Here is an 18,416-nt window from a genome sequence, read left to right as displayed (position 1 = left end):
GTGTGAGACTTTAGAGAACAAAAATATTGAGTTATGATGTTTTTGTGACATCAGCTATTTCTAATGCTTTAGTTTAGATGCTAGCTGTTAGCTCGATATCCTTATACATTGCAACATTTACTGCAGTTTACATTATTTTTTGTATTCTCATAGTGAATAAAGTTCTCCATCAAAGTGCACAGCTCATACTAATGAGGTGTAAATGAATGCATTACTACATAATTGTTATTTACCAGACATGGAGTGATCACGACAAACACTTGGCAGGTGTGAGCGCAGGGTGGTTGTACATGCTGTTTTATGGCATTTCCCAGAGATGTTGATGTCATCAACATGTGTCTCATCTACAGTTAAGAACCCATTTCCTGGTTTGACAGCTGAGCTGGGGATAAAGGGTCTCTGTTCTCATAATATAATAAAGAAAAAAAGTGTCCCTCCTAACCCCTGCCTTCCCACTGGGTGTTTTCTTTTCACATACACACTATACACACTCTCACAAGCATACTCTCTGTATATGTATCATATATCCAAACATAACTGAGAGACAGCTGCTGACATTTCCCGGAGTAAACACTCTAAATCTTTTTCATTTTTATTTATAAAATAAAGGTGTGAAAAATATAGCAAGCATTCCTCATGAATTCTAAGACATCAAACATACAGTACATAATAATATTTAATATATTCTCCCTTTATGACAAAGCACTGGCATCTTACAACAGAGTCTTTACAAGTCAAATAATTTAAGCACAAATGAAAACACAAAGAAAGGAAACACGATAACTATAAACTGCTGGCTTTGTGCACAAGCTTAGGACAGTCTCTTGAATTACACGCACATTTATACAGCCTATAATATCAAAATAATCCTGTGTCTTTCAAAGAAGTGATAAAAGCTCCTTTACTATATCTTATTCAGCTTCAAATACGCTGCAAGATAAAATAGATGCTGGTGCAACATTTGTTAAGATTTAAACAAACAAGTTAGTCAGAAAAATGTAAACAAGCCCTAAAAAGTCCTGAAGATGCTGGTGTCACAAGATCACAGTTCTGCAGCCATCAATTATTATATAGATTACAGATTAAATGAATGCAAAGTGTGATGCAAATAACGCTGTTAGTTTACATTTGCTACATATGCACTGCAAATACAAAATCCAACCTGTTGATGTGTGTATTTATAGTGATTTTTTTTTAAAAGCTTTTGAAAAATACATATCAAGTCAATGTTCTTAAGCCAATGTCACTTTTGTGAAGGTACAGCATCATAAAATGAAGTTTAAGTCAATGATAGCACATGTGTTTTTAACAATACAAAAATGTCCGTTTTGTTTTCCAGATTTAAACAAATATTCACTAGCGTGAAAACCTTAAAAGGTACAAGGTGATTTTCTGGTTTTCTCCACATGTTTTTGAAAGAACACAAAGAACCGAGGAAAAAAACACCTTTTCAGTTTGTTTTTTTTCATTGTCCACATGAAAAGTATATCTTTGGTCCACATTTACATCACATCTGTGCAGCACTCATAAATATGTTGTGTATTTTATCGAACTTGCTGCCTAAAGAGGTAAAAATCCCTTGTACCCCTTGTTGAATAAAACAGACATCAATTAAATGTATTGATAATGCAGAGAAAAATGTGTTATTGGTAGGTTCAGAGAATCTTGTATACAAATTACAGTATAAAAACAATGTACGTTAAAAATACATTAATGAGGCAATGACTTGTATATTAAAATCTAAACTAAAATCTGAGTATCTTGCAGTTCCTTTGGGCTTGCTGGGCACATAGTTTTAACAGCAGAGTATTTATTTCACCAGCTCAGAAGCCTGGTGGAGTCTGTTTCTTTCTGCATGTTTTTTTTTTTTTTTTTTGGTGTGTTTTTTCTTTTTACCTTCACCCCATTATATAACGTGCAGATAGGTCGCTTTGGTGTCCACTCCAATCACATTTTTTGCGGTGCATCTGTAAAAACCTGTATCCCTACTTGTTGGGTTCTGTATCACCAAGGAACCCTGAGGACTAAGGTAGCGGTTGCCATAGATACGAGCCTGACCTATGACAATGAGTTGTGTCAGGTCTGGTGTCTCCCAGGTGACCGTCGCCCGAGGGGTTGCTATGGTCATGCATGGCAGCTCCACAGCGACACCAGGTCGTGTGTAGGTCACCGGGGAGGGGCCTGTTGTGATGCGAGGGGGGTAGGCGATGACAATGACAGGGACAGTGAGAACTGAAACAGATGAGGAGTGGAGACTCGTCGACCTGCAGGTGTAGGACCCACGATCAAATACAGTGGCCTGTTGTATTGTTAGGGTTCCATCCGCTTCGACAATAAATCGGCCTGATTCACCACTCTCCCCCAAAGACATCACCTTTCCACTGGGCATAGTCCAGGAAAGAGATCTCTGAGTGTATCCATATTTTTGAGGAGCAAGACAAGGCAGGCGAAGAGTTTCTCCATTAATGATGCTCACTGAGGGGGCTGTCCTGATGTCCAACACTGGCTCGGAGGCAAGGCCAGTTGACTGGAGTGGAGGGCCAACTGGATGAGGTACAACTGGTAAAGAAGGGCCTCTTTGTAGAGGCTTTGGAGTAACTGGGAGCCGTGGGTTTGGCACCTCATTTGAACCAAAGCTTCCTTGAACAGCTCTTTCCACAGCTGGTGCCCTGTTGAAAGATACCTCAGAGACCTCCAGCTCCACCTGTATCCTGGTCTCTCCTTGCTGACCTCTAACCACACAAACCAAGGTCCCACTATCACTGACCCGCAAGCCTCGCAGCTCCAGGGAGCCATTTCGGTACACAGTTAGCCGGCTGCCATAATAAGGAGCTGGCAACACACCATTACCAGGCAGAAGCCAAGCCACTCGAGGGGGAGGCGAGCCTTGGGAGGGGCATGGCAGAATAACAGTTTGGCCTTTCATTGATCGCTTCTTCACTGTTGTTAGCGTCCCAACAAGTGTGTTAGAGTTTTTAGTGCCTGTATTATTACCAGTTGTGCTAGCACTAATGGATCCCGCACTTATCCTACTAGACACATTAATTACTCCTGTATTTCTACCACTACTGAACCCATTTTCTCTTAATGAACCACCTCCCTGATTTAACCCACTATTGCGAACAATTCCAACATTTCCTGAAGTACCAGTGTTGGCATCACTGTTACTCTTTCCTGCAATGACTTCATTATTGTAAGTCCCAGGCTTCCTATCAACAGTATTTCCTCTAACTGTGTTGTGACTGTTGCCCAGACTATTATTACTTTTTGTGGTAATAGGTCCATTTCTAGTTATTTGAGTGTTATCTGCTTTAAAGCCAATATTACTAGCACCACTAACCCCGACACTGCTACCAACAGGCCTGTTGAATGTACCGTGACTATCACTACTTTGGACAGGATTTAAGACACTGGTTGCTACACTAATGCCAGTGTTGGGTACGATGCTTCCTGACTTGCCATCATTACCACTATGGCCATTATTGTTACTACCACCAAACTTCTTTGTGACTCCATTGTTCATGTTTTCTGTTGACCTGCTGCCTGGCCCATTGCTGGTACTAAAACCTCTTCCTCCAACATGTTGTCCATAGTTAGGAGACTCCACTACCAGGCCTATTGTTATGCTCTTTTCCCCAGCTGAGTTGCTAGCTCGGCATGTATAATTTCCTGTATCAATCTTCTGAGCCATGCGAACCTCCAGTGTTCCACCTGAAACTACAACAACCCGCTCAGAGTAAAATCTAGATCCCAAACTTTTGGGGATGACACGGTGTGTTGGGGAAATCCATGTCACTGTCGGAGTAGACTCTCCTGTGGCCCGGCAGGGAATAGTGGCAGTTCCCCCAAGAGGTACTTTAATGACATAGTAACTTCTGTCATCGTTGAAGGCTGGTGGAGATGTCATCATGATCTTTACTTTGACCTTGAATTATTTGCATTAAAACAAAGGATTAAAACGTTAAAATGTTTCTAGTTGAATTGCTAGAATTTAGAGAAATAAATGTTCAGACACATTTTCTGGAGACACTGTTCTTACCTTCATGGTGTCTTTCCCTCCTTGATTCTCAGCATAACATGTATACTCTCCTTCCTCCCCCATACCCACTGCTGGAACCAGTAAGGTCCCATTATCAAACACAGTAAGCCTCCGTGTTCGCCTTCCTCTTTCTTCCCCCTGCAACACACTGTTTACCATAGTTCCATCAGGTAGGCTCCACTGGACAGCTGGGTCAGGCAGCCCTGATGCTTGGCAGTCCACCTGCAGGGTACAAGATCAGAGCTACATTTTAAAGTTGTTTTCAGCTTTTGTCTTGATAACATTTTATATATTTTTAATACTTGGGCTGAATGTCCCATGTTATGCTTTTTCTGGTGTTATGTTTTTTTAGTGTCTTGTGCATGTTTAGGCACATCTTTGTGCAAAAATTCAAAGTCCACGGAAACACAGATTGTCCCACGTTCTCCTGTAGCAGTAGCTGCATTAAATGCTCATTCCCTAGCCCCTCTCGTTGAAAATGTATGTGTGACATCACACTCTGATTGTGTTACTTATCCAAGCCCAAGCTCATGCTGCTCCGCTCAGAGCAACAGTCTGCGTTCCCAATATGCTAAAAGAAGCAGGACATCACTGAGTACAATACCGAATGACCAACCAATTATGAGAGAGCAGATTGGCCAACCAATTAGATCAGACTTGGCACACGTGGGGACACTTTTTTTTCCTCTCTCTCTCTTCATGGGGGATTCATAGCGTTAGAAATACAGACAGATGAGATTTCTCTCATCTGCATGATGTGGCAGTACGTGTAAACAGACACTTTTTTTCAAACATTAGCAATTGTGAACGTACTTTTCAAACATTAGCAATTGTGAACGTACTTAAGTACGCACATAAAACCTTTAAGGTCCCTAAAAATGAATACTTAAAGTGGGAAACACATTTAAGCAACCAACCCTGTGCTATTGTCTGAGTGCTGCTGCTGATGACTCAAATCGGAGTGACCTGACAAGCCTTTCCGTTCTTTTTGAATCAAAAGTGCAGCAATTTTGTCAAAAACAACCAACCAAGGAAGGTTTTGGCACATCACCCACTATAGCAGACATCTAACACATTCCTGGAACAGAAAAAAGGGCTCTAAAATCTCAAAAGAGAATTTATATCAGATATATTGTTTAAAGCTCCTGTGAGGTGTTTTTACTAGTTATGGAAAAGACTTTATAAGACCTTTATAAACTACAAGAAAATAATACTATACGCAAAAAGATTAACCCTTTCTATTTAGTTTCATATAAAACAGGATTTGCAGTGGACTATAATTTGTCTTCACATTTTACATCGTATTGAAAGAACCAGATGTTATCTTTATATTTTATTTATTTTATTATTTATTTTATTATTTTTATGGACATTAATAATGTTTGTTGTTTTATGATTATTGTCAATGATGTTGACTGTTTTTTTAAGCTGCAGCATAGGTTAATAGCCCAAGGTAACATTTCCACTTTGTGAGACACTATACAGTAGTGTATAATCTGTGTTAATCTTGAAGTATCTTGAGTATACATCATTATTGGGACATCAACAAAGATTAAAACAGTTCTTTGCTCACCTTCAGTGGTTTGCCAAACTGCACCATCTGATTGTGTGGCTGCTTGGGATTGATTTTTGCTGGCTTGGTAGCTACAGCGACACGCAGGAGGCGATAATCATCTGCAACCTTGTTGCGTGCAATACAGAGGTAGTCCCCAGCATCTTTTTCTGTGACTGCCTGAACTGACAGGGTGCCATTAGGATGTACCTTAAGACGTCGGTCGAAACTGAAATTCGAAAGCAGAGAAACAAAGACAGACAAAAGGCTATACAATCAGAAACAGTACAAATGGAATAACTCAGAGATTAAATAAAGATACGTGATTTTTTTTTTTTTACCTGAAATGTATGTCCACCAGTTTTCTATTGGGAGTCCTCCAAATGATGATTGGTGATGGGTTTCCAGTTACAGCACAGTGGAGCAGCAAAATATCCCCATAGTGGATGGTAGATATGGTGGGTGATGTAAAGACAATACGGGCTTTACTGAAGGGGGAAACAGGTGAGGGAGGCAACTCAGTTGACGGTCCCTTTTTGTCAGAGGGGGTGGAAGTAAGTCTTGTGTTGTTTACAATGCCAATTGAGACTCTGGTGTTATTTGTAGGCAAGGTGGAGAGTGTTTTGTTGATGTTGGCCAAGTGTGTGGGGGAGGAAGTGACTGTTTTATTGATTTTGGGAGGTGAGTTAGTGGGATAGATTGGGTGAGGAGCAAAAGAGAAGTGACTGGAGCTGGAGGAGTCAGGCAAGTTCCTGGATCTATCAAAGAGAGATGGAGGGGAGATTCTAAATGCATTTGAAGTTTGGCTGGGGACTGGAAAGTTCCTTTCTTCATGGAAAGAAGAAGATGTCTTTTCACCTGCAACTGCTCTTGCCCCTTCGTGTCCTGCACCACCCTGTGTTCTTTCCACTTCGATTTCCACCCTTACCGTTCGTTTATCAGCTCCAACAGCATTACTAGCTGTGCACTCATAGTTACCAGTGTCTTTAGGCTCAACTCTCCGAATATGCAGTGTCCCATTGGGCAAGACAAAAAGATTCCCATGGAGAAACTGCGATGGTCGAATAAAAGTGCCATCCGGGATTCGCCATCGCAAAATTGGTTGAGGGGCACCTCGAGCAGAGCAGTGTGCATAAACAGGTCTCCCTGGAGACAAGAGCATGTTTTCATCTCGAGGTTGTTGTATCACCGGGGGCAAGGAGGACACATGTACACGCACTGAGGTGCTGGCTGCACCCGCTGAGTTGGATGCCACACAGCGATACACTCCTCTGTCACTGGGTAAAGTTACTGAGATATGAAGGGTTCCATTTGTGTCCATATTGATGCGACTGGTGGAGGGGGAATTGGAGGTCAGGACAGAACGATCAGGTAAAACCCAGGAGAGGAGAGGGGTGGGGATGCCATCTGCCAGGCACTCTAAGTGCAGCTCTCCACCCTGATGAATGGTCGCTTCTCTATAACTGGCCAGTTGCATCCTAGGGGGGCGTGTCCATACTTCAAGGGTTGCTAACAACCTACCATGGAAGACAAAGCAGACACTTCTTTAATATAAAATTACATAATAAAACCCTTTCAAATATATATTTAAAACATAAAGATACTGTATAACAAGAGGCAATAGGCTATAGAGTAATCACAAATCTTGGGAAATGCTGAATTCAAGTTTCAGAAACACATAAGTTCAAACCCTTTAAAAAGACCTTCTTATGGGCAAATTTAATGAAGAGAGAATAGAAAGTGACTTTAAGCTGTTTAAAAATATTAAAAGGGACTTTAAATACGTTTGTACCATAGACACACAATTATTACGTTAATTAAAGCAAATAAGCATCTGAAATAGTATTTTAAATGAAAATAAACAAAACTGTTAATGTAATCAGACCCATTTAACATCAAAAGGCCTACACAAAGCACCCATTTCTGAGGAATGTTATAATGTAGTCGAGTTTCACACACTCAGACAGAATTGCATGTTACTTAAGGCTGTCTAAAAATGTGATTCGAGTGGCCTTTAAGTGTGTTTTCACTTGAAATACATTAATTTGTTTTCCAAATTAAGTGTGGATATAGCCAAAAAACATACATAATAATACTCAGTAATTAGACTGCAGTGTGCCTCAGGCCTGTGTAATTCATACTCAAATTTTTGTGCCCCATGATCATTATAAATGAATATCTCAGTATACATTGCATTACCATTTACAACAGTTATCTGCAGTCTCACCTGTCACGGCCCAGAAAGCTTTGTGCACTGCAAATGTATGTGCCCCTGTCCTGCTGCTGAACATTCTGGATAACAAGGGTGCCATTTGGCAAGACCTCAAATCGCTGAGCCCTGGAGTGGATTGACATCACTGCTCCTGAAAGACAAAGAGAGAGAGAGATAGAGAGACAATCAGGCAGACAGCAAAGGAGAAAGCAGAAATGAAGAGGCAGCAGAGACAAAATAGGAAAGGAAAGCTGTAGAGTGATCAAGAGGCAGAGGAAAGAAGGATCAGGGACATGCAGAATGGCAGGGCGTAAAGTAAAGTGAGTGATGCAATGCACAAAACGTTCCATTACTTTCTTTCAATATGCCTTTCCCACATGGCAAGCAAGAGAAAAGGCTACTGTGTGCATGCCAGTGCGTAATGCTGGGTGTTTATGGGTCATTTCATCAGTGTAAAATGATTTCACATCCTAAAATTTTAAAATCAATGACTTCATAATATAAAAACAAAACTTTCTTTGTTATGTATTCTACAGTCCGTCCTTTTTAATTAAATAAATTGTAAGGTTTAACATAGTATACTTAACTCTGGATGAAAAAAAAGCTTTTTTATGTTTCAGAACATAATCAAAAACAAAGCCCTGGAGCCTGGTCCAGAGAGCAGGTTTACAGAGATAATCTTTGCCAAATTCTTACATCAGTCAGTGAAACAGATTTGTCAGACTCGTGAATTATTTAATGGAAACCTAAATTTAAAATAGTGCTTAAAAACGTATGTTCATTTTTATGGGTTAAGTTAATATATTTAAAAAATGGCTATATTTATAGTACCTGTGGCGACTTTGGTCCATGTGATAGAGGGCTTAGGCTCTCCTTTAGCTTCACAATCCAGCCTGGCAGTGCTCTCTGCTGGGAAGGACACAGTCCTAATGTGTGGATCTGCAATCCTTGGTCTTGATTTCACAACTGGTTCCTATGGCAAAAAAGCAATGAACAACAATGTATTAAACAGTAGTTAGAACATAGTTAGAATGGATCCAGTACTGGTTTTTTGTTTTAATTTACGACTAAAAACTTTAAATTAACATGTGATTGGAGAGCTTTAGGGCATCACACAGCCACATGAAATAAGTAAATTTGGCTAAAAACAAAAATGATAGCTCACTATTAACACAATGTTACAAATTGGTCTTTTAAAACATACAATAAATCCTTACAAACAGATACACTAGATAGACATCACTATGTAGGCTTCAGCATTATTGTTACAGTAAGTAGCAGAACACAAATATTCTTGTCCCACAGAGTGAGAAATGTTTCTTCGGCTCTTCACCCATGCTGCCACCATAAAAAGACAAGAATCTACATAATTTGCATTCAACATAAAACAAAGACATTATTAAATAATGTCCACAAAATGTTAAGAATATAAATAACATCAGGTTCTTTAAATACCAGTGCAAAAACGTTAAGACAATTTCAATAATTAGTGCCAATTCTGTCTTATTTGCCACTTTTTGAAAGTTATTGCACTACTGTGATCCCTGCTTCAGAATCATCAACGGTGGACCCAAAAGGCTTAGTCTGCCGGGGCTTACCAACAGAAATCCAGACATTAATTAACAATTGATTTGTTTCAGATCCCTGGGGATTAGGCTTGCATAACACTTACTGTTGTTATTTATGGAACATGTGTTTTTCATCTCTTCTTTAGTTTACTGGAAAATCCATGAAATCGAAGATTTGTCAAAAACATCCCTCAGGTTTAATAGCAGGTCATGTAAATACGGATAAGACTATTTTCAGATCTATTGTGGATTTCTGCTAAGCTGTTGCCCCAGGGTTTGCACAGTTCTTGTATTTGTGTATGTGTGTGTGTTTGTGCTTGTGTGAGAGACTCTTTGGGTTTGACTGTGTGTATTGTTATGCAGCACTTTCTCTCTGAAAAGAAATGTTAATTGGAGTTCCCCTAAGCTCACAATACAGAACAATATCTTTATACTGTATATAAGTGCTGCAAACGTAATTTAAAAGTGACTTGACTAATTATTATTTAAATGAATGACTGATTGTAGAAAGTTGTTAAGTAGAGAACATTAAAAACATCTGCAATGACTGAACAAATAAAAAGTAAGCTAAGGTCATATACAGTAGCTTGGCTCTTAGTTTTGTTGTGAAGTATGTGGGTGATTGTATACCCATTATTGGTAAAGGTATCCACAATATGGCAATGTTATATTATTTTAACTCACCCCAGGGGCGACAGGGAGCGAGGAGGAGGGGGGCCGGAGTGGCCTGCCACTGTGTGAATCAGGAATAGAATTAGCTCCAGGGTTCTTCCATTCAGTGGGGGATTGACTCTGGTTTGAAGCCCTGGAAGCATGCCTCCATCTGGGGTCAACTTGGCCAGTGCTTGTCCTCTCTTTTGATGATGCTGTAGGAGGTGTTGAAGTCATTCTTGTGGTAGCAGAAGGGGTAATGGGTGTTTTTACTTGGGTTGTAGTCGGAGAATTTGTTGCTGATATTGTCAATCTATCACTGATTGTAGGGTTGATGGTTTTGGTAGTCGTTGCAGCAGTAGAAGTAGAAGTAGGGTTCAAAGTTGTTGAAAAAGCTTTTGACGACACTTTAGTACTAGGGGCTGTAGTAGTAGTAAATGTAGTAGAAGGACTGGTTACAGAAGTGGTAGTGTGCAAAGTCGATTCTGGTATAGGAGTCGTTGAGGTAAGAGTAGTTGGTGTACTTTTGATAAGGCTAGATGTTGGAGTAATAATGGTAGTTTTATTTGATGTGATGGGAAGTGGAGTCATGAGAATGGTTACAGGAATTGTGTTTTCCCTATCTGTTGCGGTAGATGGACTTTTACTGCTTCCCATAATACTAGTTGAGTGAGTGCTCTCTAGAGTGTTTGAAGGACTTGTTATTTTTACAGTAGTGATGGCAATTGTCACAGCACTGAAGATTTTGGTGGAAGAAATGGAGGAAGGAGTGGGCGACACAGAGGCCAAGGACTGGGAAACATGTGGTACACCTAATGAATTCCTCTTCGGCTCTTCACTGTGTCTGCTTGGTGGTCTATCAACATGTTTGCCCGATGTTGTGTTTATATGTGTCTTGGTGTGTGTGTCTGGCACATGTGTCTTTGCAAAGGAAATGGCAGTGTGGGAGTGAGTGGGTGCTGGTGTTAGTGTGCTGATGGGATTGGACTCTGCAATGTCAGGGAAGTTAGATGGCTGAGTCATCATGTCTATATGTGCATTTGTGTGAGAGGAGGATAATGAGGTGGTATAGGAAGGAGGGAGAGTAGCTGAAAGGGAGTCAAATTTTGAAGTGAAGATACCACGACTGCTAGAAACAGGGGGAAAATGGGAATTTAGTGGAGCAGTCCTAAATTGCTCAGCTGGAGACGTGGTTGATGACACCAGCAACAACTTATTAAGTTGATCTGTTGTAGTGTCAGTTTGTGACCTAGGGCTCATTGGGTCAGGGAGAGGTTGTGATGGATTAAAAGGTCGCCCCCTCTGTCTGTTGATGATTCGTCTTCGCTGTCCAATCCTCCTGCGAGAGTTCCAAGGGCTTTGAGGCCTAGAGTTTGGAACTAAATTAGGAAAGAGACTTTGCCTCGTTTTCTGAGGGCTGGTGTTTTCTTCTCGTTCATTTCCCTCTCTAGCTTTATAGATAATATCATTTCTTCCAGGGATTGGTGTAAATGTGACTTCTTCTTGTCGTGTTTCTGGGTTTGTCACTGTCTCTGTTGGTACAACAACTTTTTCTGTGTATATGTGTGTCTCTGTCTCCTTCTCTATATCAGTCTGTGTTTCTCTTGACCTATCGGTCTCTTTTTTTATCTCTGTATCTGCTTTTATCCCATTCTGTGATGGAATTTCTTTCAGAATAGTGGGAATGGACTCTGAGCCCTCCTGTTTTAGATCATTGTCATCAACAGACGACCCTTCTGTTTCTGTTTCCACCTCTATCGCCTTAGTTCTACCTTTACCTGTGTTTTCTCCCTCATGTCCGCCTGTATCTCTACCATTGCTTTTTGCCTCTGCTTTCGCTGGGGCTATCCCTTCTGCAATGGGCTGAGTATTATTAGTCTGACCAGTCTTTTGTCGTATCTTAGCCAAGAGGTCAGCCCATTTCTTCGGATCTATCCTTTGTTTGTTGGTGGTAATTCTATGTCGGTTTTCAAAACGGTTTCTTCTGTTGTCAGTGGATGATACAGGCCTCCCTCCTCTTCTCAGGGGGCCCTCTCTCATAAGTCCACGTCCTCGGGGTTGTCCAATTGGATGACGTTGGTTTGGTGGTGGTTGGAGAGGCCTTTGATGCCTTCTGTTGCCAATAGTAGTGTTCTCTTCTTCCTCCTCTTCATCCCCTGATCCTTCCTCTTCTTGGCGTAATAATGGAGCTCTAATTCTGGTTGACCGGCCAGCTGCTGACTGTGGCCCTCTCGAGAATGAATTCTTTACTGAAAGGGGATGTTGTGACTTTAATTCCAGCTGCGTGGACATTGAATCACCACCATACTGGTTGACTGCAATGCAGCGGTAATGCCCAGCATCTCTCTTAGTGGGGTTAGGCAGAGAGAGACTCCCATTTGATTGCATTGTGACCCCCCCTGATACAGCTAATCCTCTGCGTACTATGTTTCCATCTGGTAACACCCAACTCAAATAAGGCAATGGTGAACCAGATGTGTTACAAGACAGACTAATGGGCTCCCCAACAGCTCCTTTGACAGGACTCCCTACATGCTCTCCTGAAGGTGGAATCGAAGACTCATCAACTGCCACGCGCAGGGGCATAACATCTACATCTCTGCCTGTCCGTGCTATGCAGTAATAGATCCCAGCATCTGAAAGCATCACTTTATTAATAAGTAAACCTGAGTTTGATGCCAAGAACCTACCGTCTAGGTTATTAGAGGGGGAGATGAGCTTGGATCCATCAGGAAGAATCCACTCTACTTTGGGGTTACCAGAACTTAACAGAGGGCATGGTAGTTCCACTTTACTCCCTGCTACTGTTGCCATTGCTGTGGTGGTATGATTAGTTAAAATCAGCGTCCACGGGTGAAAAGCGGGGTAGGATGTTGCAGAATGAGAAATAGGGTCAGGATGAGCAGAAACTCTTGTTGAGTATATAAGTTGAACTTTGATTCCACTAGACTGTGCTCTGTTTAGCTGAATGCTAATTGCTGGCTGTAGCAACCATGGTGGGATAGCTTTAACAGAAGCTCTGACCCCTGTGTGATAATATCCGTCTGTCTCTACTGTCTGCCTGTAGCGGTAGGCCATTGTCGGGGCTTTACTCAGCATGATCTCCCTCTCCAGGCGAACTGCTGTTTCACTATAGTATGCTAGTATCCTCCAGAGTTTCTCATAGCTCTGTCTCTCCACAGGGCAATCCAGAGAGAGGGACAAAGGAAGAGGGAGAGGAGTCGAAGAAGAGAGGGAGAGATCTGGGGGAGGTTCTATATCCTGGGAATCAGAAGAGTGAGTGATGTTGCAACTCAGATCAACACTGTTTCCCTGTTGGTCAGACAAACCCAAAGAGGCAGTGCCTAAAGGTTCTCTGAAGGATTCTCTTGACTGGATTTCAATGAGCTCCGTCTCTGAAGGTGTGACTCTTCCTGGGGAGATAATCACAGGCGAGGTGCATGATAGATCAATCTGATCAAACAACCCCTGCCCTTGAAGGGATTTTGGTGAGGCACAGATTGGACACTGAAGCCCACCAGGACATTTCATGAATCCTATTAAAAGACATAGAGAAAGAGAGATAATTTTGTTACAAAAGGCAGCCTTACTATCACTGCATGTGACATAATATAATGCATACAAATAAATAAGTACACGTCAGCTATCTGCACATATAGGGTCATATATTAGTCATGCCAGCTGTTCCTAGGCACTCCATTACCCCTAATATCTTTTGCTGATTCGGTATGGTTACTTCATCTTCCCATAAATCAGAAATATGCATCACTTCATTCCAACACACCAATCATTAGCCTAATTCATCTGCCTGCACACATCAATGCTGTCATCATGGATTAGTCATAGAAGGTTAAGTCTAGCATATCAACAAGAAACATTTTCTAGTTAAGCCTTCTTTCACATCTCAATAAAGACATCAAGAATGGCTGGAAGCGATACAGAAAAAAAATAAAGTGTGTGTGTGATGAAAGTAGGTAGAATAATTTCTGAGGCACCAAGATAACAAAACCAGATAGATTTGAAAGTGCATCCATGCCATATATTTTATAACATCACTGGCTTAAAGTACAACAAAATATTTCAACCCTGTTTCTTTTCACCTGAATATTTTTTAATTCTCCTTTGTAGTCTCTCTTAGTGGTATCTTAGTTCAACTTCCTTAAAGGCACAGCAAATATTAAACATAAAACATGTGGCAGACAAATCAACAAATGACAACATGTATCACCTGGATGAGCCAGACTCCATGTCACAAACCAATTTATCCTACAGTCACAACTCCATGGGTTGTCCTGCAATACAAGAGTCTCCAGTAGAGGTGCTGTCGCTAAAGATTCGCTGGGTAAGGTGGTCAGACTGTTGTTGGAAAGGTCTAGGTGTCTAGAGCAGGAGAGAAAAGATAATATTGAGAAAAAGAGGGGGAAGGACAACTCAGAGGTTTAAATAAAGTCAAGGAGGAATGGAATCATTCATGAAAAGAATGAGAGTGGGCAGAGTTGGGTTGAAATCGTCTATTTTTTATAATTTCCATTAATGTTCAAAAGTGATATAAGTGGATGAAAAAGAGTAGTAACATTGTAAAACACCAGCTTATCTTAATTTTTTTGCCTGTATTTCAAAAACCAGCAATGGATAACTTTATCAAATTTATATTTCTTTTAGAAATCACTAAGGTATAACATATTTCTTTTGTTTGGCCTTAGCAATTTTCAGGGATTTATTTATTTAGTTTGATGGTCAAGACTGCACAAATCAGATTTAGGCTAGAAGCACAAACCACTGTTGATTTGTTTTTGTTAATGCTGATTGTTGTGTTTTGTTTGGAAAAGTGTAACAAACATAAGTTCTTACTGCCCTTGCCACTGTTAATGAATAATACATTATGTGTTTTAAGTGTTAGAGCTCACCTGAGTGTAGAGAAGTAGTAAGTATTTAGCAAAGAGAGCGTGCACAGAGTGTGTGGGTGCAGCTGATGCAGCCTGTTTCCTTGCAGACGTAGAAGCCTCAGGCTAGGCAGCTGGAGCAGGGCCCGTGGGTGGATGTGCTGGAGGAGGTTGTGATCCAAGTACAGGCGCAGGAGTGAGGTCAGGCCAGAGAAGGTCAGAGATGAAGAGATCTCTCTCAGCTTGTTATAGCTGAGCTTTAGTATCTGTGGGGGTGGAGGAAATGGAGCGAGTGGGAGAGAAGGGGGATTAGAAGAGAAATCAAATAACAGACTTCAAGGCTGATGAAGAAAGTATGCTATGAACATAAGTCTGAGGCTGTGCTCCACATGCTTGTCAATCATATTTATGACATATGATAAGAGGGGAGTAGGATAAGGAGTCAGGTGAAAGATTCTTTGTAAGCATAATGGCTCATAGCTTAATTTCAAATGACATCTGATGTCAAATGTAAAACTCAGGAAATAGCCTATAGTGCCACGAGTTTATTGGGTCAAAGTGGGATAACTGAAAGGATATTCCTGCACTTAGGGTCTTCAACTTTCCAGATATAAAATTTAGCCCTTTATCATCAGCAAAAGGCTCTCGGGAATCTAAAGTTAAGAAGGCACACCATGAAAATCAGGTTTGAGGACTGTGATTTTGCAAGGATTATGATAAATCTGCTCCCCAGGGAGGCTACTTAGCTGGAAAGGCTCCAGCTGCTGACAGATCTAGCACGTGAAGATGTCAGCACATGGAAATATGGTTCGTATTATAACACAATGGCAAATATATCAGCATCTGCCTGGGAGATGAAGGGAACAATTGCTGGTTGAGTAATATCACTTCCCCACAGAGCGCTGACTCTGCCCTAAGGTTGCTGCTAAACTGTCCAGTGTGTTTCCTGTCACTGAACAGCGAAAAGAATGATGACCTATAAATTATGAATTAGCTGTACAGAAATTAGAAAAATGTGAATGGAATCTTGAATTCTGTTATGATAATATGAATACTGGGTTCACAGATCAAATGCATAACTTATCCTTTAATGAATCCATTAATTATTATACAAATGACTGCAGAATTAAGGCGCATAAATCAATCTAGCATCCCGTTTGTTTTGTTCCAAACCCTTTTGACAAATGTTATATATCTTTTTAATCTTGTCATCACTCATGTTAAAAAGTCATATCTGTTCTGTCAAAGCATTTAATGTTTATCATTCATAGTTAGGGAGCTAAGATCATTTTTATGTATAAGACTTTAAGAACTTCTGCAACCAAGCACTTTCTAGATTCATGCAGGAGAGTCTGGATGGCCCTCATGGTCCTCTCTGCTTGAAGCTAGAGAGTTTTTTTGTCGAGTACTGCTTCAGTTTTACGTTTCACATCTGTGTCCTACAAAATAGTGCCAAAGGTCAAATATGCAAGGAAACACTGGTTTATTGTCCCCAATAACCGTCCGAATACTTCAGCATCAATAGTTTGTTTATGCAAGGGTCTGCTCAAGACAGTTTAAAGTTAGTTGCTACTAGATGTCGAAAACAAGGGTCTCTTTTAGTTCTCTGAAGTACATTTGTAAAACAAGAAGAAGCAGTCATCTGTTGCATCCTCTCAAAAAAATATCATCCATGCTACCTGTCCTACACAGCTATCATTTTATTTTTTATTTTTGAATAAATTACCTTTGTCTTTTCATTTTTAGTAGTTTAGCATTTTTATAGTGGCTTTCCTTCCAGTTTACCTGTAATGACTTCAAATCTCTGAATACTGCGTCTGGAATATGGTGGAGGTCATTGCTGTGGAGCATCAGGAGCTCCACTTTCTTTAGCCCCGTCAAAGAGCTTTCATGGATCCTGCTGATGCTGTTAAACCTATTATAGTACAGAAATAGCATCATCAACACACTCTAGTATACACATGTTACCAAAGTTTGATAACATGGCATGCAGTGATTGCAATGTTAACAGCACTTCTTGTACAGTAGATTTTATCATGAATGCCCTTACCCTAAGTTCATGCGGCGTGTGTGTGCAGGCAAGCCAGGAGGAATGGCAAGCAGGGAACGAAAAGTACAGTGGACTTCACTGGCCTGGTAGCAGTTACAGCTCCTGGGGCAAGCCTGGCCGGTGGGCAACAGAAGTGTGAGCACAAGGAGAGTGAGCAGAGCCCCCGGCACACACACACTCCGACACATCTTCACTCCTCAAGAAGAGAAGCTACACTGAGATTATCACTGCAAAGGAGAAAAGGTAAGTCAAGACTGATAGAGAGCAGTGAAAAGCCCTATGGTGTTATGTCAAAAAATGCACATTCTCTGTCTTTCTCTCTTTTGCACCCTCACACGTCAAGTCAAGTTTTAATCATACAGCCCAAATTCATAGTTGTCTCCAGGGGATTTGCTGTCTGGACAACACCACATACTCCATACTGCATGAAAACCACACAGCACCTGTCCCAAAGAAAGCAAACGTTTGCGCATGCGTTTTCCTATTAGGTTGAGTGAATGAGAGTATTTTTTACGTCACATAAATCAAGGTTCATGTCGAAAAAGACGCATGAGGAATCATCTTTGAATTCAGAATAAAGAAGTCACATTAGACCACACAGACACTCTATGTTCTCTCTTTCTCTCTCTTCTCTTTTATCTAATCTCACTCGAGCGCACAAATGAATTCAAAGCGTTCGAATCCATTAAACCAACTGTGGAGCGATAGCTGCGAGTCGCTTTTCAACTTGCGGCTGATATTAAAGTACATTAAGCACATTGGCAAGACGCTCCCGAGATGAAGGAATTACTTTAATGCAGAGTCACGGTTTATTGGAGCATACCTTGAAATCCTTTGGTCCAGAGGAGTCAGCTATTTCACAGAATTATTCATTGTAACCATGAAATGCTGATTTTAGTTCCAACTGCACGGTTTAACAATGAAGTGGTTTATTCACTCATAAACGCAAATATTGCAGAAAAGAAGATCCAGAAAAAAAGTTGTCAGATAAGTTGTTACTGATAGGAACAACACAAAAATCAAAAGATGAAAGGATGAAAAAACGTCAACTCCTCAAAAAAATGAAGTATTTCAGTAGCATCCAACAAGTCCTCGTGTGCGTCTCTGGTAAGAAAAAGTAGACCGGCAAGCGCGCAATACGCAAACGTCTCAAGTGTTTGTGCGCGTGTGTGCATCTGTATGCGTGTGTGTTTGAGCTTAGGGAAAGGGGACTGCACTGGAGTGAACTTTGTGTGACGCTCAGGCTGAGGGGTTTGACCGAGGAGGGGCTTTCTGGAAACACAGAGGTAACAAGTTAGCTACAGCTCCTCTAGAACCTTACACACAAAATTCTTAGCCACGGAGGCGGAAATATTTTAAGAGCTTTTGCACATATATATGCAACTCTTGTTTCAGTCCTATCCATCTACATTGTGCATAAGTAGGCTAAAGTGAAGAATTAAGGCCTCTGGAATCACCTTA

At 40.9% G+C, this 18,416-nt stretch overlaps 1 protein-coding gene across 2 annotated transcripts; it reads right to left on the bottom strand.

Annotated features, from left to right (window-relative positions):
• Window positions 1-576: 576 nt before the first annotated feature.
• Window positions 577-18,113, bottom strand: LOC306832304 (matrix-remodeling-associated protein 5-like). 2 transcript variants are annotated; one of them, XM_079356871.1, is made up of 12 exons: window positions 17,779-18,113; window positions 16,956-17,182; window positions 16,691-16,820; window positions 14,930-15,171; window positions 14,251-14,402; window positions 10,056-13,558; window positions 8,635-8,776; window positions 7,819-7,954; window positions 5,933-7,108; window positions 5,613-5,820; window positions 4,040-4,261; window positions 577-3,925 (listed from the first exon to the last, which is right to left on the bottom strand). In XM_079356871.1, the coding sequence occupies exons 2-12, from the start codon at window positions 17,141-17,143 to the stop codon at window positions 1,907-1,909; spliced, it is 8,118 nt and encodes a 2,705-aa protein (XP_079212997.1). In that variant the 5' UTR covers window positions 17,144-17,182; window positions 17,779-18,113; the 3' UTR covers window positions 577-1,906. The 2 variants fall into 2 exon arrangements, with proteins under 2 accessions (XP_079212997.1, XP_079212998.1); XM_079356872.1 differs by lacking the exon at window positions 17,779-18,113 and having other exon boundaries at window positions 16,956-17,192.
• Window positions 18,114-18,416: the final 303 nt, after the last annotated feature.

This window comes from Symphodus melops, assembly GCF_947650265.1.
Source record: "Symphodus melops genome assembly, chromosome: 12".
NCBI classification, from domain to species: Eukaryota; Metazoa; Chordata; class Actinopteri; order Labriformes; family Labridae; genus Symphodus; species Symphodus melops.
This window is presented reverse-complemented; position numbering and strand designations above follow the sequence as displayed.